The 22,344-nt window shown below is 35.5% G+C and overlaps 1 protein-coding gene across 4 annotated transcripts in view; it reads right to left on the bottom strand.

Moving 5' to 3' along the window:
- Window positions 1–612: 612 nt before the first annotated feature.
- Window positions 613–22,344, bottom strand: part of IL1RAP (interleukin 1 receptor accessory protein) — a 140,586-nt gene continuing 118,854 nt past the window's right edge. The window contains exons 10-13 of one of the 4 annotated variants that reach the window (XR_012919277.1): window positions 18,242–18,391; window positions 16,794–16,937; window positions 6,014–6,961; window positions 613–1,750 (exon numbers count right to left, since the gene is read on the bottom strand). Coding sequence is in view for 3 of the 4 variants with exons in the window: in XM_012745175.3 (XP_012600629.2) it covers window positions 6,243–6,961; window positions 16,794–16,937; window positions 18,242–18,391 (1,013 nt within the window). In the remaining variant the exon portion in view is untranslated. Of the gene's footprint in view, window positions 1,751–4,912; window positions 6,962–11,076; window positions 14,254–16,793; window positions 16,938–18,241; window positions 18,392–22,344 lie in introns of those variants that run through there. The other 3 variants (XM_012745175.3, XM_076002937.1, XM_012745177.3) reach the window with 3 other exon arrangements.

Consider the following 22,344-nt stretch of genomic DNA (forward strand, 5'->3'; position numbering starts at 1 on the left):
TAGAGAGTTAATAGTCTGGGGTAGGCCCCAGGTATGTGCAATTTTTTAAGAGATGATGTTCAATTCTGGTTAAGAACCACTTGCTCAAGGTGTTTCAAATAGTACTAAATTATAAATTAATTGCAAGCAAGTGACAGAGTTTTGACAATAGAAAAGTTAAATTAATAAGTTGTTATGTATATCTTTAAATCATAAATAGTAAATAAATGCATGTAAGATTTTATTTAATTCTGTAATTTTTCAAATAAAGCATTAGAGTATTAAAATTTGTATCACCTGGGATAAGATAAAAATAAGTCATGATCTGATGTGAGAGTTTGCTTGAAATCTTTTGCTTTTTTTTTCTATGAGCCCATTTCAAAGAGCTGTACTTTTTATTTAAATATTTGTAAATGTTTATACTTTCTAAGAGAAAAACTTTGTTTATTATATTCTAAAGGATTTTGAGTATGTCAGTAATCTCCTTGCTACACTAAGACATAAAACTTTTCTTTGTTCAACATTATAGCTTACTAATGTAGATCAAGACTTATTAAGCACTAATGTTCACCAACCCGAAGAGAGCTTTTACCCATGATCAAATGATTCTGCACACATCAGAGAAGTCATATAAAAATTCAAATCTTTAATACAAACAGGGAATCCAAATCATAGAGAAAGCAGATTGCAGCAGACTTCATAATACTCACACTAGCATTTGTCTCTTCCTTCCTTTGAGCTTTTGCATGTTCATTTTGAATTCCCTATTCAGCTCTTCAGATAAATGGATCAAGTGATGCTTTATAATGACTGTGTTACATGCTCTGCTGTGTTCTAAATGTCTTCAATTCTTCTGAGGCTCCTTGGATATCCAAAGTGAAATGGCTCATTTGTAGATAGTTTGAGCATTACATTCTTAGAGAACCAACTAAAGCCACTGAATGGAAAGTAACCAAATACAATAACCTCCAAAATTTTAAGCCTAATTCCTCCTAACCGGAAGCTGTGATGATTATTATGCATTCCTTGAACAACATTTCTTTCAGGAACATTTATGAACAAGGTCTACTCTTTTCTGCATGCTGTTTTATCTTGATACCTTGGCAAACTGAAGTCGATGTTGGCAACAGAGTTCTTCTAATTGTTCATGATCAAAGCATGTGACATAATCTCAGTTGGAAGGTCTCTTGCCTCTTCAGGTTATCTCAATATCTCATTCTCATCTCATGCGTAGACAAAGGTGATGCCATGTGGTGACCAAGTTCATTTCACTTTTCTCTTTCTGGGGACACAGGAAGACTACATTTTTTAGTATTTTCTATGACTATATACCTTGGAGCTAGTTCTGACTAATGAATTGTAAGTGAAAGTAATGAGTGTCATATTTCAGCTGAAGCACAGAACAACAGGAAGCCACACATTTCAGATGGCAAAGCTAAAAAAAGTGAGCTCCTAAGCTGGAAATGTGGCATAAACAAGAAATAAGCTTTGTTATATGAAACTATTGAAATATTGGGGTTATTTCTTAGCAGAACACAGCTTATCTTATTCTGATTAATACATACGATGACTACAGCAACCCCACCAGGTTCCAAACATCAGTGTTTGATATTTCATATATTATAAATACACTCTACTGACCACTCTATTCAACAATCTCCTTGTGCTAAGGCAACCTCAAGGGCTAAACATGCCCTACATTTTCATCTATTGCCTGCAAACACCTTGTTAAAATGATGATTCGTAGTCCTTGGATGGAGTAAATCAGAGCCTACAAGGGTAAAAGAGTTAAAGAGAGATAAAAATTAATGGTTCTTAATCTGTTCATGCCTCAGCATCACCTGGGAAGTTTATTCCAAGCACAGAACCACCCCACATTAACTAAGTAAGATCTGCCCTTGTTTAGTTAATTTTAGGTGGAGTCAAGAAATACACAATTTAATATGAATTCCAAATGGGTCCGTTATGGATTCATCAAGGAATACACTTTGAAAAAGCTTGAACAGAACCCTAATTGAGGCTCTGACACCTTATCACCTGAACAATAATATAGAACATATGGGAAGGATTTGAAAGAGTTCTCACAGGTGGTGATTTTCCTAGTTTGACCCATGGAATACCTTATTTGAATTATTAAGGGCATAATTTAAAACTGCAGACTCCTAAATAATGCCAATGCACCTAATGAATCAGCGCCTCTGGGGAAGGAGCCTGCCCTGGGATTGTCATTGTAAGATGTCCCTCAAGTTATGCTTAGATGCACAAAAGTGTAAAACCAATGCCATAGAAACTGTTTGTCCTTTTGTGCATATCTTTGTAATTAGTTCAATTTATTATTCATAGCTTTTTCTGAACTAAAACATTAATTTTCTGAACCATTCAAATCTTCAATCAGGAAGAGAATATATTCTTACTAGAGTTTTTAATAATTATAGAAGGTAATTCTGGAATTTACAGTATTTATCATATCTGTTGAAAGATTAAATTTTTTTTCAAGATAAATGGTGAATATATTTTTATTTTCTACTAAAAAATATAAATAATTATGTTATTTTGAGGGAAAAATTATAGTATGGCCATAAAGTCTAAAATACACCAAAAAATGATTCTACTTTTCAAATGTTTAAAAAAAGTTATAATATTTAAAAATGAAGTTTTATAAATATATACATATCATATGATATATGTGATAAGGTCAGATGATACATCAGACACTTAATATAATATTTAATTAGCTTTGTGTGTGGGTTTACATTAACTGCTTTTTTTTTTGAGACAGAGTCTCACTTTGTTGTCCAGGCTAGAGTGAGTGCCGTGGCGTCAGCCTAGCTCACAGCAACCTCAAACTCCTGGGCTTGAGTGATCCTTCTGCCTCAGCCTCCCGAGTAGCTGGGACTACAGGCATGCGCCACCATGCCCGGCTAATTTTTTATATATATATCAGTTGGCCAATTAATTTCTTTCTGTTTATAGTAGAGACGGGGTCTCGCTCTTGCTCAGGCTGGTTTTGAACTCCTGACCTCGAGCAATCCGCCCGCCTCGGCCTCCCAAGAGCTAGGATTACAGGCGTGAGCCACAGCGCCCGGCCTTAACTGCTTTTTTTATTTGAATGTATTATGATCCAGATTAGATAGCTCCATCTAGGTAGTTTTGTAATAGAAATAATTCCACTTCAATCTTATAGGGATGGTTCCAGAATTGGCATTGGATCAAGTGTCAGAATCCTGGGTTAGAGGCCCAACTCTATCCTAATTGGCTGAGTGTCACTAGGAAAATCACTTAACCTGGATAATATGTTCCTGTTATATTCTGCTATTGGGCATTTTATGAGTGTAAAAAAATGATGGATATGAAATAAATTTGTGATATATCATTTAATGCTCACACACCCAGTGAGGTCAATAGTATTATCTTCATTTTAGGTAGCAAGAGATTGAGGTTCAGAGAGACCATGGTCAAACAGATAGGAAAGAAACAGGACTCACGTTCATCTCTATTTGACTTAAAACCCATGCTCCTGAGTAGGCAATATTTTTTATGCAATGACATATGCATTTAATCTGCAGTCTTATCATTTCAGTTATGGATATGCATGATCCATGAGAAAAATTTCTTTCTTATTATCAGTCTCCTTATTGAAATATATGGTACTGAATATCACATTCAATTATGGCATGTCAGATCAAGGCATAATAACATAGCCTTGGAGCCTTTTTTCCATACAGTAGAAGTATAGTTCATTGTCTTTCTGACCTCTATATAACTAACGCCAACAACTATGACTTCATACTGCTTACACTGTACTTATACTGTCAAAGTAAATTGATACTTACCAAAATTTAGCTTTGAGAACACCAAAATTATCTAGCTACTCATTCATAATAAGAGCTCATATGTGTAATTTTCTATGCCTTTGCCATCAGTTATTTTTTTTCAGTAATAAAATAATCAATAAATGAAAAAGAAGCAATATTTCAGTGTTTCAAAAGATGTATTATAGTTTGGGGCACTGTGCTAATAAGGAATAAGGCTGTTTTTGAGATGGAGCGCCCTTTCCTTCCTTAGGATTTGGGGTCACTCACATTCCCTACTGTTAACAGATTTGGAGATAACAGATAACAGATTGGATAAACTGCTGTCTGTCTTCCAAGTTAACATCCTTGAACATATTTATTACATCAAGGATGGCTTTACACTCTTCAAGAAGGGATGTAGTATAGGATAAGGCCTTTGGGTTATGCAGAATTATTTTCTGCTGGGTATTCAGGTAGGGTGGTCTGTCATTTTATAGTTTCAGGTTTCATGGTGAGTTACATTTACTCTGGAGGGCCCTTTTCCCCCATCTTCAGAGAAGGAAGGGATTGTTTAGTTTCTTATTTCAACAGAGAAAGGATCTTCTCAGTCTTTTTCCAAGAGGAGCAGTGGGATTAAACTACTTTCTTTCCCCACCCCTCATTCACTGTTGGTGACTAGGAGAGACTGACACTCATTGAGCCATAGCTTACTACCAACCAAGGCTGATATATTGAAGGCGACTGGTCATGTAGGGGAATGGTTTCTTATTCCTTTTGTTCTGCTTCTGTTCAAGAGTAGCAGACTTTGTGCTTCTTATTTTCTTACAGTAAACAGGCAGGGAACCTCTACTGAGTAAACAGAAGGTACATTATATTCTAGTTTTCTCTCCCCTAATAGAGAGGAGTTAGGTCAGATCTCCTCTATTCTAAGATCTCAGATGTCTTCACACTGGGAAGAGAATAAACATTCTCCATTATGTCCTTAGAGCCAACTTGTGTTCTTCAGTTCCAGTATTGCTATGGACACTTGAATCCTGTTTGTACATATGGTATTTAACTGAAACTTTAATTATGAAATTACAAATTAGTGGCCCTCAGGCTGAACATGGCCCATGGAGGCGTTTGCACTGGATCTCTGGATCTTTGCTTTTTTTTTTTTTTTTTTTCCTTAAGTTTAGCCATCTCATAAATGAGAATGCACATAAAAATCTGGATTTATAGATTCTTGTGAAAAAACTTGACAATCTGGGAACACTGGGCTCAATCAGTGGCAACAATCAAATGGAGCTGAGTAGAGGCTACCCCCTTTTTAAGAAATATATGCTCTTCAGTTACTTACAGGCCCAGTGATCTCTATTATCTACCTGACTTGAAAATCAATTGCTGCATGTCTTTTGTGATTGTGTGAAAATGCTCACAGAAAAGAAATACTTATTTGTGCCTATACCCCTATACACACAGGTACTAGATGGACAGCATGCATATTATGCTGATATTTAGCCCCTTTTCTCTTTTTTCGTACCTTGTCATCCTTGTAGGCACTTGAATTTATTATCCCTCCTCAAAATCCTGAATGGGAAGAAGGAATTCAGGCACAAAACTCTACCCTAAATCTCATATAATACTGAATTTTTCAGCTGTCATTTCTAAAAATATAAGGTTCTTATATAAACTTCCATTTCATTGAAAACACTTTCTCTCTTTTGATCATTTTCCAGATCTCTCCTAATACACATCAGAAAGAAACAAAAAAGACAACTCAGCTTTCCTGGTACCAAAACCAAATCAATTTCTTAAAATGGAATACTCCCTATATATGAATAGAAAACCCATATAGGTAGAAGGTAGAGAGAGAGTTAAAAATTTGTTAGTACAAATAAAATGACATAAAAATATAACTTTATTGATGCTAACAATGTTAGGCAGTTTAGAGAACACTAGTTTACAGTGAGACAGAAAACACCATGTATCCCTGGGTGAGTATATTTGATTCTTTGAGGAAAAATGGGCTGTAGGTTTTCTGCTGAGCTTAGTCCTACAGCTCCACCAGAACCAGCTCTTTCACATGATGCTCCCTTGGGATGTCTACACTCTGTGAGCTTCACAGCCCATGTATACCTGACTGACCTATAACATGAGGTTGATCAACAAACTCAAAGAAAACACATTTAAATTCTTAGCTGTTTTAAACCACTGGGCAAGATAGGGGATCAGACTTTAGGCAACTTTCATATACTGACCTTCTAGGGCCCAAGAAGAGTGTGCTCTTCTGAGGCCATTAGAGGCAATAATTCTGGATTCTGGTCCTTCAGGTCTTTTGTCTCCTAGAAATAAATAGTTTTTAAAAATCAATAAAGGGGACAAAAATCTGATAGTCCATTAGATGATAAAAATATCAGTTACTCCCACAGGTTCATGACATAAAGAGAGTTTCTAGAGATAGAAGCCACCACCCACCACAAGCAGGAATTATAGGATATAAAAGTCATTGTTATTGGATAAATCCGTGAAATGGTGAAGAGCAAGGGCTGAGATCTGGGGAGCAGGGGGCTCCAATCTGGTGCCATTCTGTATCCACTGATTTTCTGACTCTTGGGGAACAGGCTTACAGAGGTGTGTCTCCCACTGGGGCTGGTTATGAATCTCTGCTCGACTCTTGCTTCTCAGGTGGCTTTCTCCTTCACAGTAGGTGACACAACAGCGGCAGGCTGCAGAGGGCTTCCCTCGGTGCTTGGACATTGTGCCTGGGGCTGGGGGGGAACCTGCAGCCCTCCCTGAGCTCTGGAGTTCTGGGGGCTCCTTCAAACGACTTCTCCTCCTCTGAACGTGGTCCAGACTGATGTCAGACTGGGAAGAGCAGCTCTCATTCCAGCCAGAACTGGCACTCAGACTTCTCAGGGGAAGAGCCAACCTCAAGGCTTTCCAGAATTTGGAGCCAGGATGTTTAGACTTTTCTCCCTTCCAGCTCACAAAAGACACAGACTCCTTCAGCTGAAGGATGCCTGGGTGTGGATGCTCAAGGGGACGGTACTCAACCACAATGAGCTTGGTGGAAATGGCATTCTGGCACATGACACCCAGTTTAAACTCCAACATGCTGATGCTTTTTTCTGTTACATAGTCTGGGCTCAGGACAACAATCATCCTTCGGCTCCTCTGAATAAAATCAAAAACTGCTTCCACTGTATCTATAGGAAAATGGAAAGATAGGATAGTGTATAGTGAAAATTTATATACATACTAGTTCATCAGTGTCCATTCTGCAAAGGACAGATGTTGAATAAACACTTGCAATTTTAAGATCTCAGTGCTAAAGACACAGTCAAGGAATCTTATCTATGCCATTCTTATCAATGGTTCCTAAGGATTTGTTACCTTCCAGGACGGTAAGGGAGTTGAGCTCAATTTCTCTTGCTTACTGCAAACCTCCCATTCAGTAGTCTCCTTCTTGCATAAAGCCTTCCTTAACACACACACACACACACACACACAGATGGGGAATTAAATGAACCACCCTAAAAATATTAACCACCCTCAAAAGCAACTAATTTAACTAATAATTTGAGCTCTGTTTGTAAAATATTTCTTCTTTTGAAATCTTCCTTGCAACTTTTAACTGGTGGATTAGATCTAGCATCTTCAAATGTTTGAAATATTTGGCAAACATTATTATGTCATTGTATTTTCTTCTTACCTCTGAATTGGATTAAATAACTTCAGGATATATGACATGGTTTCAAGTTTGCTCCCCACTTTTATCATTTTCCTCTGAATAATATTCAGTTTATAGATATGTCTTCTAAGAGAACTTATTCTGAACAGGACTGAACACTCCCAACGTAGACTAGCAAAACTCAGTAGGAATTACCACCTCCTAAGATCCTCACAGTTATACACTTTGATACTTAACATTTTTGGTCATGATACCAGACAGTTCACATTATTCACCTTGTTATCAACTTGTTTCTGTGTGTGTGTGTGTGTGTGAAAATTGGCCTGAAAAGTGATTAAACAGGCAACAATAACAATGGATAAGAATCAGTCAAGTACTTAAGATTTCTGAAAAATCATTCAATTTCTAACAGTTATTGAGATGGATTTGGATAGATCTCACTGAGAAATTCTTCAAATAAATGCAGTACTTAACTCACTGTGAAATGTAAGAGCTTCAAATATGTCATATTTTGAGGGAAATAATTCCAAATATGTAAATCAGAGCCATTGACGACTCTGAAAATACATGCTGAAGACAGAGTATGAGGTTGAACACCTATACCTTTGGTGAAAGAGTGATGGAGAGACTTTTCAGCCTGTGGAGACAAGCTGAAAGTTTGCAGAAAATTCAATCATTAAAACTTTGACAGGGAATGAGGAAGCTGTGCTTCTTACCAGATTATTTCACTCAGTGGATTTAACATGAATTTGAAAGGATATGGGAGAGATGTGCATAATTTTTGAGAACTTTTTTATTAGTTTTAACAAGAGTACAAAATATTTGAGAGAGTTTTTGTTTCAATATCAAAAGAAATTTAAATTTTCACTTATTTTTAAACCTGTGTGTATGTGTGTGTGTACAGGTATGTTTTGATAACTCTCTTGTCCGCTCTAGTCCTACTTGGGATCTTAAGAAAACTGCCTCTCATAAATCAGAGAATATGAGGGTGGAAAATCTACTGCTTTTCCTGGTTCATGAGAAATGTAAAATAGCTTTAAGACAACAGGTTAGCTTATCAACAAAGGGAATTTGTGCAAATTGGTGTGTGTGTGCACGTGGTATGTTTCTCTTCACAATAGTCGCTTCAGGAAAATGTATGTTCTTTCCAGTGGGAATATCATTGTTGAAAATACAACACTGTCCTAGAACTTCTAAAAAATATTTTTAGAGTATGTTGCTCTTTTTCTTTTTTTTTAAATTTAGTTTAATTTTATTTTCACTTCAGTATACCAAGGGAGTACAGATTTTTTTCAACACATGGCTTGAATCAGGGCTATAAATCTGCACATCACCTGAACAGTGTTAATTATACCTATAAGGTGGGTTTTTGCCTTTCCCCTCCTACCCTCTTCCCCTTACTTGATTTCCAGTGACTTTTGATATCCCATCCAGAAAGTGAATGATTTACCATTAAAATAGTGCAATGCTAAATATAGGTATGAGTAGTGAAATTTTAGACATTGAGGAATAAATGGAGAAGATGTTTTTCAGATAGGGTTTGGGATATACCTAAGGATCTTCACTTGATACTTTAAAGAAATCTGCATTCTTTATGGCATATTCTTTTAATACTTTCCGTATTTCGAAACTTCATATTTGAGGATGGGAGTTATTATTTTTAATGCTAAAGATTATTTGGAGAGGAAGTCATAAATTAGGTCATTTATTCTGTTTAGCTCAAAAAATGGGCTGTGGCAATATAGTAATGAGATGAGTTTTCATGTGTGATACTAAATTAGCTTTGAAGTCATGTTCTCTGATTGAGAGCCCAGTAATACTCAAGGATGCTACTGCCTTTAAAAGTCACAATTTCCCTAGAGTTCACCTAGAAGAAAACTAGGACTGCAATTTTTTTTCCTTTGGCAAGGTTATTGGTAAATAAAAAAATAGCACTCCTCTAGCTCTTTCTCTCTCTCTCTTAAAACTTAAAGTGTAGTCAGAAAGGGAGCACTTAATCTGGAAGATGGATCTTGGTCTCTCCACTTATCTCTGTTTTTATCTTACTATCTTAGAGTCTTAGTTTATTGTTCCCTAAAATGTATATGATGACAGCAAATTGTAGGGCTGTTAAACAAATTAGAGATACTTATATGTAAATGTCTAGCTCACAGGAAACATTGGAATAAATCACTTTGATTAAATTATTACTTAATCTAGTAAATACAATATTAAAATAATTTATGGACCAATATTTCTTGAATCTGCATCAATTCTTAATGCTAACTTTAGAACATCACCTTAATATATGGATTTATAAGATTAATAAGGTTTAAAAAATTCTGTGTATTCAGTTTAAAATATTACTACTGAAACACTTGATCTCCTAACCCATTGCTAAATTTACTTTATGATGTTTGGGTAGAAGCAAAGAATTAACGTGGACTAGTTATTGAATATGTCTCATGCCATACTGTGAATTTATTTGATGATAATGACATCAGTAAATGACATAAGAAAATATCTTGAGAGTTTTAACAAGGTCAGATAGCCAGACACATGATAACATAGCCAGATACATGATATTCAAACTTCTGATACTGAATCTTCTAAATAGTCATTACTATATTCTAGGAGGTCACTTAATGTGCTCAGGATTACAAGCAACTTCAGACTAATAACCAGTTATCCAATGCAGAAAGCCCATATATAAAATCTCAATGAGAATCCATCAAATCACTGCTTGTAATGGGGGACCTACTATCTCCAAAGGTAGTGAATTCAATTAGTGTTAAACTCTTTTTTATAGTTTTTTCCTAATTAAGTAGAAATCTGTTTCTTAGTAACTTTGATCCATTGATCCCAAGTCTACCCTTTGGGGACTGATTTGCAAGAGGAAAATTCTACAGTAAAAAAAAATCTTTTTAAGTTAACCAGTTCAGAGCATGTTATGGGGACTCAATAAATATTCTTTGAATAAATGAATAAATAAGGATTTTGTAAGCAAGAAGGCACCCCTGTTACTATGGACTTAACAAGAAAGAAAGAAAATTTTCAAATATTTACCATTGATTTATTCAAAGTTTTTGAGAGAAATATTTCTTTGATTCAAATGATAATTCATTAACTAAAGTCAGGGCATTAATTTTTTATCTCATTCCAAAGCAACTGCCTTGGAATTGCATCAAAGCCTATCAAAGGTAAAAGATTCCTGTAAGCTACCCAAGTTCCAAGCTGAACAAAAAGGAATAGGTTTGTGTTTTTGTTTTAAAATAATCTTTCTTTCCACTCTCCCTTCTCTCCTCTCTCATTCTCTCTCTCTCTTTTCTTCCCTTTCTCTCTCCCTCTCTATCTGTCTGTCTTTCTGCCTGTCTCTCTCCATACATACACACAAACACACACACATACACATAAAATATGTCCTAGTATTCTGGGACAATCCATTTTACCTAAGTAACTCTTTTACTCACATGTAACAAAAATGACCTTGATATGAAATTTCCATTTTTTCTCAGATTTCTCTCAGAAAGAAACTTAACTAATGTAACTTATTACATTTCTTTGCATAAGTACAATTATTAATTCTTTTTATTCTCATTTCTTAGGCCCAAATGTGAATATAAAGACATAAAACACATGCACAAAATAAAATTCAAAGCTGAAAATAAATGGTTTATTTATAAAATAAGTAAATTTACAAATCAAATGAAAACTGAAAAATACAAAAGTTCATGAATAAAATTAAAAAGATAATTTCAAAACATTAAAACATATGGAAAGAAAATAGGTAATTAACTAGTGGAGTGATGTTTTTGTTCCCCAACACAATGGAGTGCTCTTTTATTAGAATCCTAAGGAATCATCTATGTTACAATACAGAAAAGAAATAAATTTTATATGATTTTGTAATTAGACACTCTATATATCACAGTTCTTTGTTAACCTGGGTACAAAAGGTCATGATATCATTTATATAAAACCATTAAGTTTTTTTTTTTTTTAATTAGAGACATGATTTGTTCTTGCTGTCTAAATTACAGGTATATTTCCCCATCTCCCTCAAACGTTCTGTGTTGGGCATCTTCTGGAACATAGTTCCAAAAACAAAGTTCTCTCACAATGAGACATATAACCTAGATTTGTTATGCTTTATATTATAGCATTTGGAAAAGTTCAGTACCAAAGGCAGGAATATAAATAGGGAAAAAAAATCAAGGAGTTTCTAGGGGCACCCAACAGCATTTGGGATAAATATAAAATCTAAAAGTGCAAAAGAAATGCAGCATTAGCAAGAGAATGGCCCCTTGGTGATGAGACTATTCTCTATTTACCTAAAGCTCATGCAAGAATTGATATTCAAAGCTTATCTGGAATAAGTTTCCCCTGTCTTGTAAGTGAAGGGTTAATAGGGGGAATAACTGTGGTTTGTAATAAGAAAAAACATTTATAAGGCTAAAAGAAATTAGATTCAAAAGTGAATCCATATCATAGCTTCATAGTCAAGAATTCAAAAGTGAACCATTTTTTCAATTTAAAATAATCAATAACTCTTATATAGAGAAATGATTTATTATTGACTTTAATACTGATGAAGGACACTTAAATGTAGGAGGTAATTTTAGAATTACTTATCAACATTCATACTACTAGGAAAAGGCTTCCTTAAGTTATGAATTATTGTGTTTCATAGGATACCCAGACTTATGTATAAGTACATTTGTTTCCTTTATCACTCAACAGTCTAGATACTTAAGCACCAAGATTAACACAGCTTAGTTTCTAAATGTGTATGCTGGGAATGTAGTAGTAAATCAGCTAATGCTAGGTGACTGGCTACTGCTTAGCAGTGACCATGGGAGCTCTGTGCACAACAGATGCCATTGCAATCCAGATCAACCGTAGCAGTAGTACGTTATTTATATTAACTTAGGGAAAGCAAGAACTAATGACAAGTACTACTCTGTGAGCTGTGAGTTAACAAATAATATTAATGTATAAAAAACACTGACACAAAAGCATTACAGTAAAAACATAATTTAAAAACTGCACAAGAGTTCCAGCAGTTTTGTAATATTGTATCAATGGATCTTTAAAGTAATACACACACACACACACATACACATACACACACATATATATAATACATGTGCATGCGGATATATACACACACATGTAATTAATGTTTACATTAATTACATGTGTATATATATCCATACACATAATTTGTGGTGTGTAGATATATATACACATACATATATATAAAATCTACATGTAACATTGAGATTTACCATGCTGTAAACTCTGCACTTAGTTTTCCAAGTCTTAAGAACAGTAAAATATTACTTAAAACAAAAGCAAGTTTTATTGACAGTGACTTTCAGACTGACTTATTTGGAGCAACTGTACTACCTGTAATAGAGAGTAAATTACAGGCAATACAATTAATTCTCTTAGAATGTTAATACTAACTCTCAAGGTCACTAAGTCTAACCTTCACACTTCACAATGGAGAGACATAAATAAGTAAGGAGAAATCACTTTCCTAGTAGTCACATTAACAAGGCTAAGATTAAAAGACAAATTGCCAAACATCCTGTTCTGAGCTCTTTTCACAAGTCAAAAATTGTCCTAAAAGCATTTTCTTGTTACCCTACTGTCTATTAACTCCATTAGGAGAAGTTTCCTCTCAGACTGAACCAAATATGGAGCCACCTGCAAACTCTAAAAGGCCGATGGGAGATATGGAGATGGAATGAAAAATGCGAGTCTACCTGCAGATAGTCGGTAATTTACTGTAGTAAAAACAAAACTTATATTTTTCAAGTTTACCAAATATGACATCAATTACCTGAGATGGAGGCCAAGAGTGGTATAGGAGAAGAAAAGTAAGCCCTTTAAATAGATTATAAGTAACATTTTTAGTTCTCTTGCTTTGTGTCACCCTAAGTGAATGCCAGTCTTGCTGACAACGCTGAATGGGCAAAAGAGTTCATTTTCCCCAGCTAAAATTTAGGCCCAGGTTATCTTTTCAATGGATGAATAAAAATAAAAGAAAACTTTTCAGAAATTCATAATGACTCTGTCAACAAATGACTTATCTTAAAGGAATCTTTAAATCCATTAGAAAGACTGCTCCATATGTTAAGATTAAACAAAAATAATAGTGACATATAAGAACAGGGATGGATGATGCAAAAGGGGCAATTCACATCAACCAAGTCTTTGTCTGCAAAGAACATAGTGACATCAGAGTCTGGTGACCGAGTGTTGATAATATCATTCTAAATGTTAATCTTGGCTGAGGAAAGAGAACAGCCAGCCATATAGTCACACTGGATTTATCTTAATGTAGATGCTTAGACAATTATTTTCTCCCTATGAAACCATAAACTGGGAAAAAAGAATGAGAAGACCCTTCCTGAAGTACCCCTTGGTCTTTTTACCCATTTCATTGTCCCTTTCATACGTTTTTCAAGGATGAATAGGAGAGACCCTGCTCGTCACTGCTAGATCGCCTGGGACTTCTCTTCACTGGCATGGCCACCTGCAGCTGCTTCCAGAACCTGCCCTGTGGATACTTGGATTTTTCCCCTTTCCATTTAATGACCGTGAGCACCGTCTTAGCCCGCTTCAGCTCTTTCACCTTCGTCTCCTTCACAGCTTTGTACTGCACTAAAATGACGTTGATGTTGCCCCGAGAGGCCATATTTTCTAGGCCAGCCTTGAGCTCCAGGAGGGCCTGGGTTCCCTGGAGCACGTAGTTGGGGCTTAGGACAACCAGGAGGCGTCTGCTTTTCTGAATGAAGCTCAAGGTCTCATCTGTGACAACTGGGAAAGAAAACAACCATGGGGATTAGTGTTGGCCAAAATCTCCCCAAAAGCATGGGATTTGAGGAGCGAATGTAGGGAATTTAGGCTAACAGCCTAAGAACCGACCGAGGTGAAACTTTTTTACCAGCAACTTTGAAAAACTTCATCCTTAGATCTAAGCACTCTCATTCATTAAACGTCACTGTCCTCCAGGAAAATGAAAACTATATACACATATTCCACCCTAAGAAGAATTCCAAACAGGTATGAAGCCAGAAAGCAGTGTACTGCTGTGACTTTGGTCTTCAGAAGCATTATTTGAGACATGAAGAACAGATGTGTTGTACTGAAATAAGTTTCTTCAAACTGTGTGGCATGTTAAGGTCTTGCCAAATCAGCTCTCCAGCCTTTTCTCTCAGAAGATACCCATGTATAAACTCTCTAGCAACAACGGACATTCAAAAAGATATGTATTATAAAATCAAAATCACAGAATTTTAGTTTTTGCTAACACAGGACAAGAGTAGGAACCTTCATTTTTTGAAAGTCCCTCTCTATTGTTGGATATCTACATGACTCAGACTGATACCACTAAGTGGTTGGAATAGGACCTTACAACAAATCTAGCCAATTGAATGGCATTTTGGCTGGCCATACATTCTTGGCTCATCTTCCTACTTCTATCTGCTCTGGAGCCTAAATTAGTCCCTGGATCTTTCTCCTCAAACTCCTATCATTAATATGGAGCCATGTGTTTCAGCAGCTGCTGGATGATGTGTCTGCTTTCACTAACAGGCAAATGCCTGCTTCACATAAAAAAAGAAAGAGAAAAAGCAGGGAAATGGAAATGCAATGTAATTTTATTCTGCTGTCAAGGGTTCTGATTAGTTCTTGTCACTAAATTCTTGGGATCAATCTATCTCCTCACCGTTGCTTATTGAGGACTGTATAATTCTTTACCAGGGGTTCAGATAGTTGCCAGCTCCAGGTAATGTACTAGTGTTGTGGAAACCTATAGCATGGCTTGCTATACTCCCCTAAGCAGTCATTTTGTACCGTAATCTTCACAGGTCCAGAAGTTGTAAGGAAAGATATGCAATTAAGTTCAGCCTGGAGAAGAATCCAGGAATAATTATTTGTCTACTCCAAGCAATGAACTTGAGGCTGACCATGTGTAAGCATGGAAAGAGACCCAGAGTCAGAGGATTGGTTAAGAGCAGTAGGGAGAATACAAAAGGATGCAAGGACCAACCATCCAAAGTAAGATGCAAGAGTAATTATGTAGAGCTTGAATACTCCAAAGAATTATCAACTCCTATTGGAGGGTCTTACCCAGTTACATACTGTATATCTTTATATAACTTTTCACACAGTAGATAAGTATTTATAGAATGGCTGTATGAATGAATAAATGGATGAATAAATGATTTGGGGGAACTGAGTATCAAAATGGGTAGAATTTATCCTTTAAACATATAATTAAGTCATCATTTCATGGAAAAGTTATACTGAAGGAGATATCTTCTGTAGAACACAAGTATAATGGGCTTTTGGGTGATGATTGGGGCTGTAAAATAACTGATCTAGCTAAACTAAAATGAGAATAAAATTTTAAGTCTATTATGTATCTCAATTAACCATGTAACATTTAAAAATATTAAATCATCAATGTCAGTAGGATTTTACAGGAAGAAAATTAGGTTGTCATGTTTAGTATTAGAGACATTATGTACATTTCAACAGTATGCAGTTTAACAGTGGGTTTAGGAATGTTACTTATGTGTTTATTAAAAAAGACTCAAATGGATCATTACTTAGTGGCACTGTGTAGACAGAAGAGATTTACTTTTATTTTAACACATTCAGCAATTCAAGCTTTTCTTTTTTTAACCTACTAGAATATACTGGCTTTTTGTAAAATCTTAAAATAAATCTCAAATGTATAAGCTAATAGAAAGGAAGAAACAGACCCAAAAGGGGAGGATTTGTGTTGTGATATTTTGCTTAAAAATAAAAGTGAGGAAAAGGAAATGAGCAAATGCCAAAGGGATAATTTCTAATTATTATCAGTGAGTAATATAAGGAAAAATTCTATGTACTCTCTTCGACAACTTCGTTTTAGTAAAACCGAGTAAACCTCAGCCTTTATTTTTTTAAAAAGTTTTTTTTAATACTCATTCTTATAAAAAATAAATTCTAGGTAAACCAATGCAGATCAACCTAAACCTTATAAATCTTAATGTGAGTAAGTAAACCTGATATTTAAAGCTGTGTCACACTAATAGAAGTGTAATCCACTGTGTATCCACAGTTTTCTGACATTCAGCTCTTAAAGATTATGAGGGAAAATATTTTAATACCATAAAATGATTTGCATAGTATGCATCGTATAATGCAGTTTCATTCCTAGAGAAGTCTCTACTTTATCAAAGAATTGGGCATTAAATATCCCAGGATGCCAGTATAGAACTGTGCCATGACTCTTACACATGACTCAAACCCAAGGGCCCCATTTGCCTTTTATGGTAGCATCATTTGTACTCATCTGAAATACCTACTTCCCCCAGGCAGACTGTCTCGGTCAAAGATGCACAGCTTGTAACCAAATTCATTTTCCAAAACTCCACGGAGGGTCAGTAATACAAATTCCTCTTCCTCAGCATTCCTTGCATAGGACACATAAATATCATACTCCTTCCCATCTAGCAAAAGGAACACAGATCCAAAAGAAATTATTAAAGTTTCTCAATAGTATTATATTTTTTCTTAGATCAAACTTCTGCATGTTAGATATTTTATTATGTGATAGATTCCAGTGTGATTTTCTACTTACAACAGGTCTCTAGGCAAAATAACTATTTGAAGGTGTGATTTTGAATTTTATCTGATATGTCTTCTACTCTTATCTCACTGAGTTGAATCTTTACAGTGGAGAAAGAGTGAGGTTTGGCCCATTCAATCCTAAGTTAACAGAACCGTGATGTAAATCATAGGTGCTGGCAATTAATACCATGCATAAAATTTCAACTTCCTGTCCTAGTATATCACTCACTAATATATTAATTAGAATATAAGCTGAGCAAAACTTTGTGAAACTTCCTGAATTATTTATATCTGAAAGGAACCATAACTAAAAATATACTTAGATTCAATGGACCAATCTTTCCCAAAGTTGCCTAATTATAAAAGTCACCTCTTGTTAAAAATATAAATTCTGTGTCTCTTCTCAAACCTTCTGAATTAGAATCTTTAGGGGTGGGGCTAATAATTTGTATGTTTAAATGTTCTATTCTTTTTACCAGGCAAATTTGTACTAGAGCAGTATTTCTTAATGTCTAATGTGTACATGAATCACTTGGAAATGTTGTTTAAATGTAGAATCAGATTCAGTAGGGGTTAGGTCTAAGAATCTCTTTCTGATAAGCTTCCAGGTGTTGCTGATGCTGCTGGTTCATGGATCACCCTTTAAGTACAAAGACTGTGGACCTGTACACAGCATCTGCAAACCACATGTGTCTACTGAGCTCTTGAATTGCAGCTGGTCTGAGTTGACATATGCTACAATGATAAAATACATTTTGAATTTTGAAGATTTTTAGTACCAAAAAAAGACCACAAAATATCTCATTAATTTTGTAATATTAATTACATGCTAAAATGATAGTATCATGAATATATTTAGTTGAATCATTATTTTTACTTATTTCTTGTTACTTTTTCTAATGTGGGCTTAGAATTTTTTAAGTTATATAAGTAGCTTGAATTATAATTCTATCTAGACAGTGCTAGTTTATAAAAAATGACATATTAATCTAAGAAAGGAGAATAATACATACACATTGGACAGATTTTTAATAGTAAGTGCTGAAATAAAAGGTTATCTGCTTAAATCTCCCAGTTAATCTAGGTCTTATCAAGTCACTATATTTTCTTTTCTTTTCTGTTTTTCCCCAACATGTTTTCTAAAGATGACAGAAGAGGTTTACATTAAACTTCTGTTACTTACCCAAAATGGTTTCATCTGTTCCAAAATGAGCCCGGTAAAATAGGACCATCTCTAGCCAATAAACGTGGTAAACAACAATGAGAATCACTACTAGCAAGACTGTGGCTCCAAAACCACATGCCAGTTCCACTGTGTATCTTGGAGCTACCACTAGAGTGAACAACAAAGAAACAAAATTGATTTCTGTGAGGTGAACACAGTGACCTACCATCCTACAAATAGTTGCATAAGCCAGGCAGCTTTGCCATGAACTTGCCTTACATGTGTGAATAAGCAGAGATAACACTGTAGAATTTCAGTACTATTTTTTAAATACTAGACTGTGTCATATTTATCCTTTTGTTTCCAGCACCTGACATAGAAGGTATTTTTATTTTAATAATTTTTGATGACATACAAATCAAAACAGAACCTTAATTTGGGAAGGAGTTAGAAGGTCATCTAATTCAAGTCACAATTTGATACATGAATCTTATCAAGAGTATTTTGGAAAAGTGTCATTTCATCCTCCATCTATACCTTGGGATGGGGTACTCACTGCTACCAGGAGAACCCTGGGATATTGGTAGAATTTTAATTGTTGGTGCTGCTTTTTTGTAAAAATCATAACACATTTTCATTAGTTTTAGTTTCATTCTCTTGAATTTAATTCCCTTTCCCTTATATTTGGAAATAGGCCTCAAAATCTATATTTTCATTTGGCAGAAACAGAAGGCATCCACCAAATGCTCAGTATGCTTAGCTTGAAAGTATCTCCCCCTGTCCACAGTTCTAGGGTACACATTCCAAAGACTGACTTGCAACATCTAGATATGGGCAGATTTCTCCTTTATCGGTTGTTTACATTATAGGCAGCTTGTCAGTTTCTTTGGAACAATCAGAAATATAGTGAGGTAATTCTCAATTGCATAAAAAACAAATATTGGCTGGGCACTGTGGCTCATGCCTGTAATCCTAGCATTCTGGGAGGCCGAGGTGGGCGGATCGTTTGAGCTCAGGAGTTCGAGACTAGCCTGAGCAAGAGTAAGAACCTGTCACTACTAAAAAAATAGAAATTAGCTGGACAACTAAAAATATGTAGAAAAATATTAGCCGGGCATGGTGGTGCATGCCTGTAGTCCCAGCTACTCAGGAGGCTCAGGCAGGAGGATAACTTGAGCCCAGGAGTTCGAGGTTGTTGTGAGTTAGGCTGATGCCATGCCATGGTACTCTAGCCTGGGCAACAAAGTGAGACTCTATCTCAAAAACAAAACAAAGCAACAAATATTAACTCATTACCTCTGTAACCAAGTCTGTCACAACCAAATCACTAACCACCGCCCTGCCTCATTTACCATTGCCCTCTTCTCAAAAACTTCAGGAACATTTAATGTCATGCCTTTTGCTCATGCTGTGACTTCTGCCTGGAAGTACTTTTGCATTTTTAGTTTTCAAATCCATGTTCAAATATCATTATTTTGCTTAGCCTTTTGTGGAATAAAACCCTTCTTGCAGCATGAGATCTACTGGTTAGAAATTCTCACTCTTTCCTTTGTTTCTTATCTTCATAGAATATTTTTATTATATTGTAATTTGTCTACAGATCTGCTTCTCTACTTCTTCCTACTCCCACTAAACTATATATTTATAATCTTCCAGGTAGAGATTATGTGTTTTTCATTCACCCTATCCCTAGAACACCTAGTGTCTCAATGAATACTTTCAAATATAGCACTTTACACTTATGTGATATTTAAAATAAATCTAATACTATACTATATATCAGCAACCTTCTTTGGTTGGTTTATTAGCTTATAATAATGAAGCTAAAGAGTTTGAAGGAGGAACAATTGGATCTCAAGGAGATTATGTCTTAAAATGATAATTATTTATTGCCATCTGCCATTTGCCAAAAGCTTTTGGAAATGCAATGGCAGATAAGACAGAAAGGGTCTCTCCCCTTTTGGAGCTATTAATAATATTCCAATGCAACAAATAAGGAAATAAAAAAATAAGCCAGTTAATTTTAAATAGTGATCAGTGCTATAAAAGAAATAAACCAGGGTAATGGAGCAGGGGTGATGGAAGCTAGGGCAGGGAAGGCATAACAGGTGTGGTGAGGACGAAAGGCTTCTATGAACATCTAGAATATTGCAGGTGTTAAGTGATTTTTTCTGAGCCAAGGAATGGAGAATCTCATTCAAAGCTAGGATTGCTATAGAGGCTCCCAGCCTGCAAAATGCAAGAATCTTTTCACAATACCATCATGACGTTCAATTATTGATCATATACTACTAGAAAAGTCACCTTTAAAACAGGTATCTATCCTAAGGGAAATGGTAAACTGCCTGGAGCTGAGCCTGAAGTTGTCTAATTAAAGGGCAAATTGTAAAGATTCAAGTTTATTATCCTAAACCCAGGCTATTCATCCTATTGCAGGTACAGCCAAGACCTTAGCAGTGCAAAATTATTATTAATATCAGATATTCTTGAACTTGTTCCGTGAATAATGGTGCTTTAAAATAAGAAAACTGTACCATTAAATGCTAGAAGCTATGTGAGTGCAGTTGTGAGAATTTACTAAGATCAATTTGGGTAGCTGGCATGAAAATCACTGTGTCCTTGGTATTTCTTAGTACATGTTATGTTAGCAGTATACTGGGGTACTTCCCACTGTTATTTTCATTATTTGGTCTGGATGAACATTTTATAATGGGGAGGTGGCCATTGGCTGCACTTACCCAGGAGGATTTTTTTAAAAATAGAGATCTTGCTTAATGACAAAGAGATCAGTTACCCTCATAAATTTACTTCTGCCACATTCATTTTACTACTGTCCATTTTATTTCTAATAGGGCTTCTTAATTCTGTTTTGTGTCATATAGTCACATGTGTCATATTTATAGAGTGTATTTTGTGTAGCCCTCTTGATGACAAGGAGTCTCTAATGCTACTTAACTAAATGGATTCTTAAGATAAATAATCCACCAGCCAGATTTTCTAGACGGCTGGAGTCACATTCAGGAAGTGCTCTACAAGGCTGTCACGTAAAGCAGTGGTGGCTTACAGGGAAATGGTGACCCTCAGCCTACATTTGTTATCTGCCAAGCTAGAATTTCTGGCATTTTGGAGTGAAGATTTTACTCTGATGTAATCCCAAACCAAAGGGTTTCTAATCAAGAAGGCGTAATGCAATTTGACCAAACTGGGCTCCTAAACTTCTCTCATTGATTTCATTAATAATCTGATTCAAGATATAGACAGACTGAGCTATTTGCTTGTTTTTACTCCCTAAATCAGAAAATTTTCCACTTATTTTGCAGTTCTAGGGTACTAACTGGCCCCAAAGTCCAAATTTCCAGCTAACCACCCTGATTAAAGTGGTTCAACATCTCAGTGCTAATCATTTTCCCTGTTTCAAGTTCTGGTTCTGCAACCACATTTCTCCTAGGAAATCTAAGATATTTCCCTCATCTTCATTATGATAATTGGAATCTTGCATTCCATTCAGTGTCCCAACCAAATGCTGGCTGCTTAGACTTTCAAGTGTTCTCTGCCAAAGAGTACATGGCTACTCTGTGCTAAATCATTGAGACTTTTTGAAACTTTTTGGAACTGTGGTAATGACTATTTTCCTGAACTGCAAATGAAAAGAATGCTTTATTTAAATGATGGTAAACCTATGACCAGATTGATCTGCAGACTTGATGGGTTTGGCTATTAAAGTGTGTTAAAACGTGTTCATTTTGGACTTCAGCTTCTGTTTTTAGAGGAGTATTGGATACTAGACTACCCTATTCTCCATATCTAAAATAAGAGTTTTTCAAAATTGGACGATTGATAGCACAGGGATGTGATTTGTGATAGAAAAGACACAAAAAAGTAAACCCCACAGTCACTCTGATTTTTTGACTGAAGGCACTTTTTCAACTGTGGAACAGAAAGGGAAAGGCCAAAAGAAGACAGTGTTTGCACTGAGTTAAGGAGACAGAAATTAGAGTTCAAGACAATGGAGTTAGATTGAATTTATAAGCCTGGGTATCTGAGAGAAGAGAACTGTGTAATAAAGGAATTCTAGAAATCTGCATGGGTTACCTCAAATTTGGCCAAATACGTACATATTG

The sequence above is a fragment of the Microcebus murinus genome, chromosome 1 (genome assembly GCF_040939455.1).
Source record: "Microcebus murinus isolate Inina chromosome 1, M.murinus_Inina_mat1.0, whole genome shotgun sequence".
NCBI classification, from domain to species: domain Eukaryota; kingdom Metazoa; phylum Chordata; class Mammalia; order Primates; family Cheirogaleidae; genus Microcebus; species Microcebus murinus.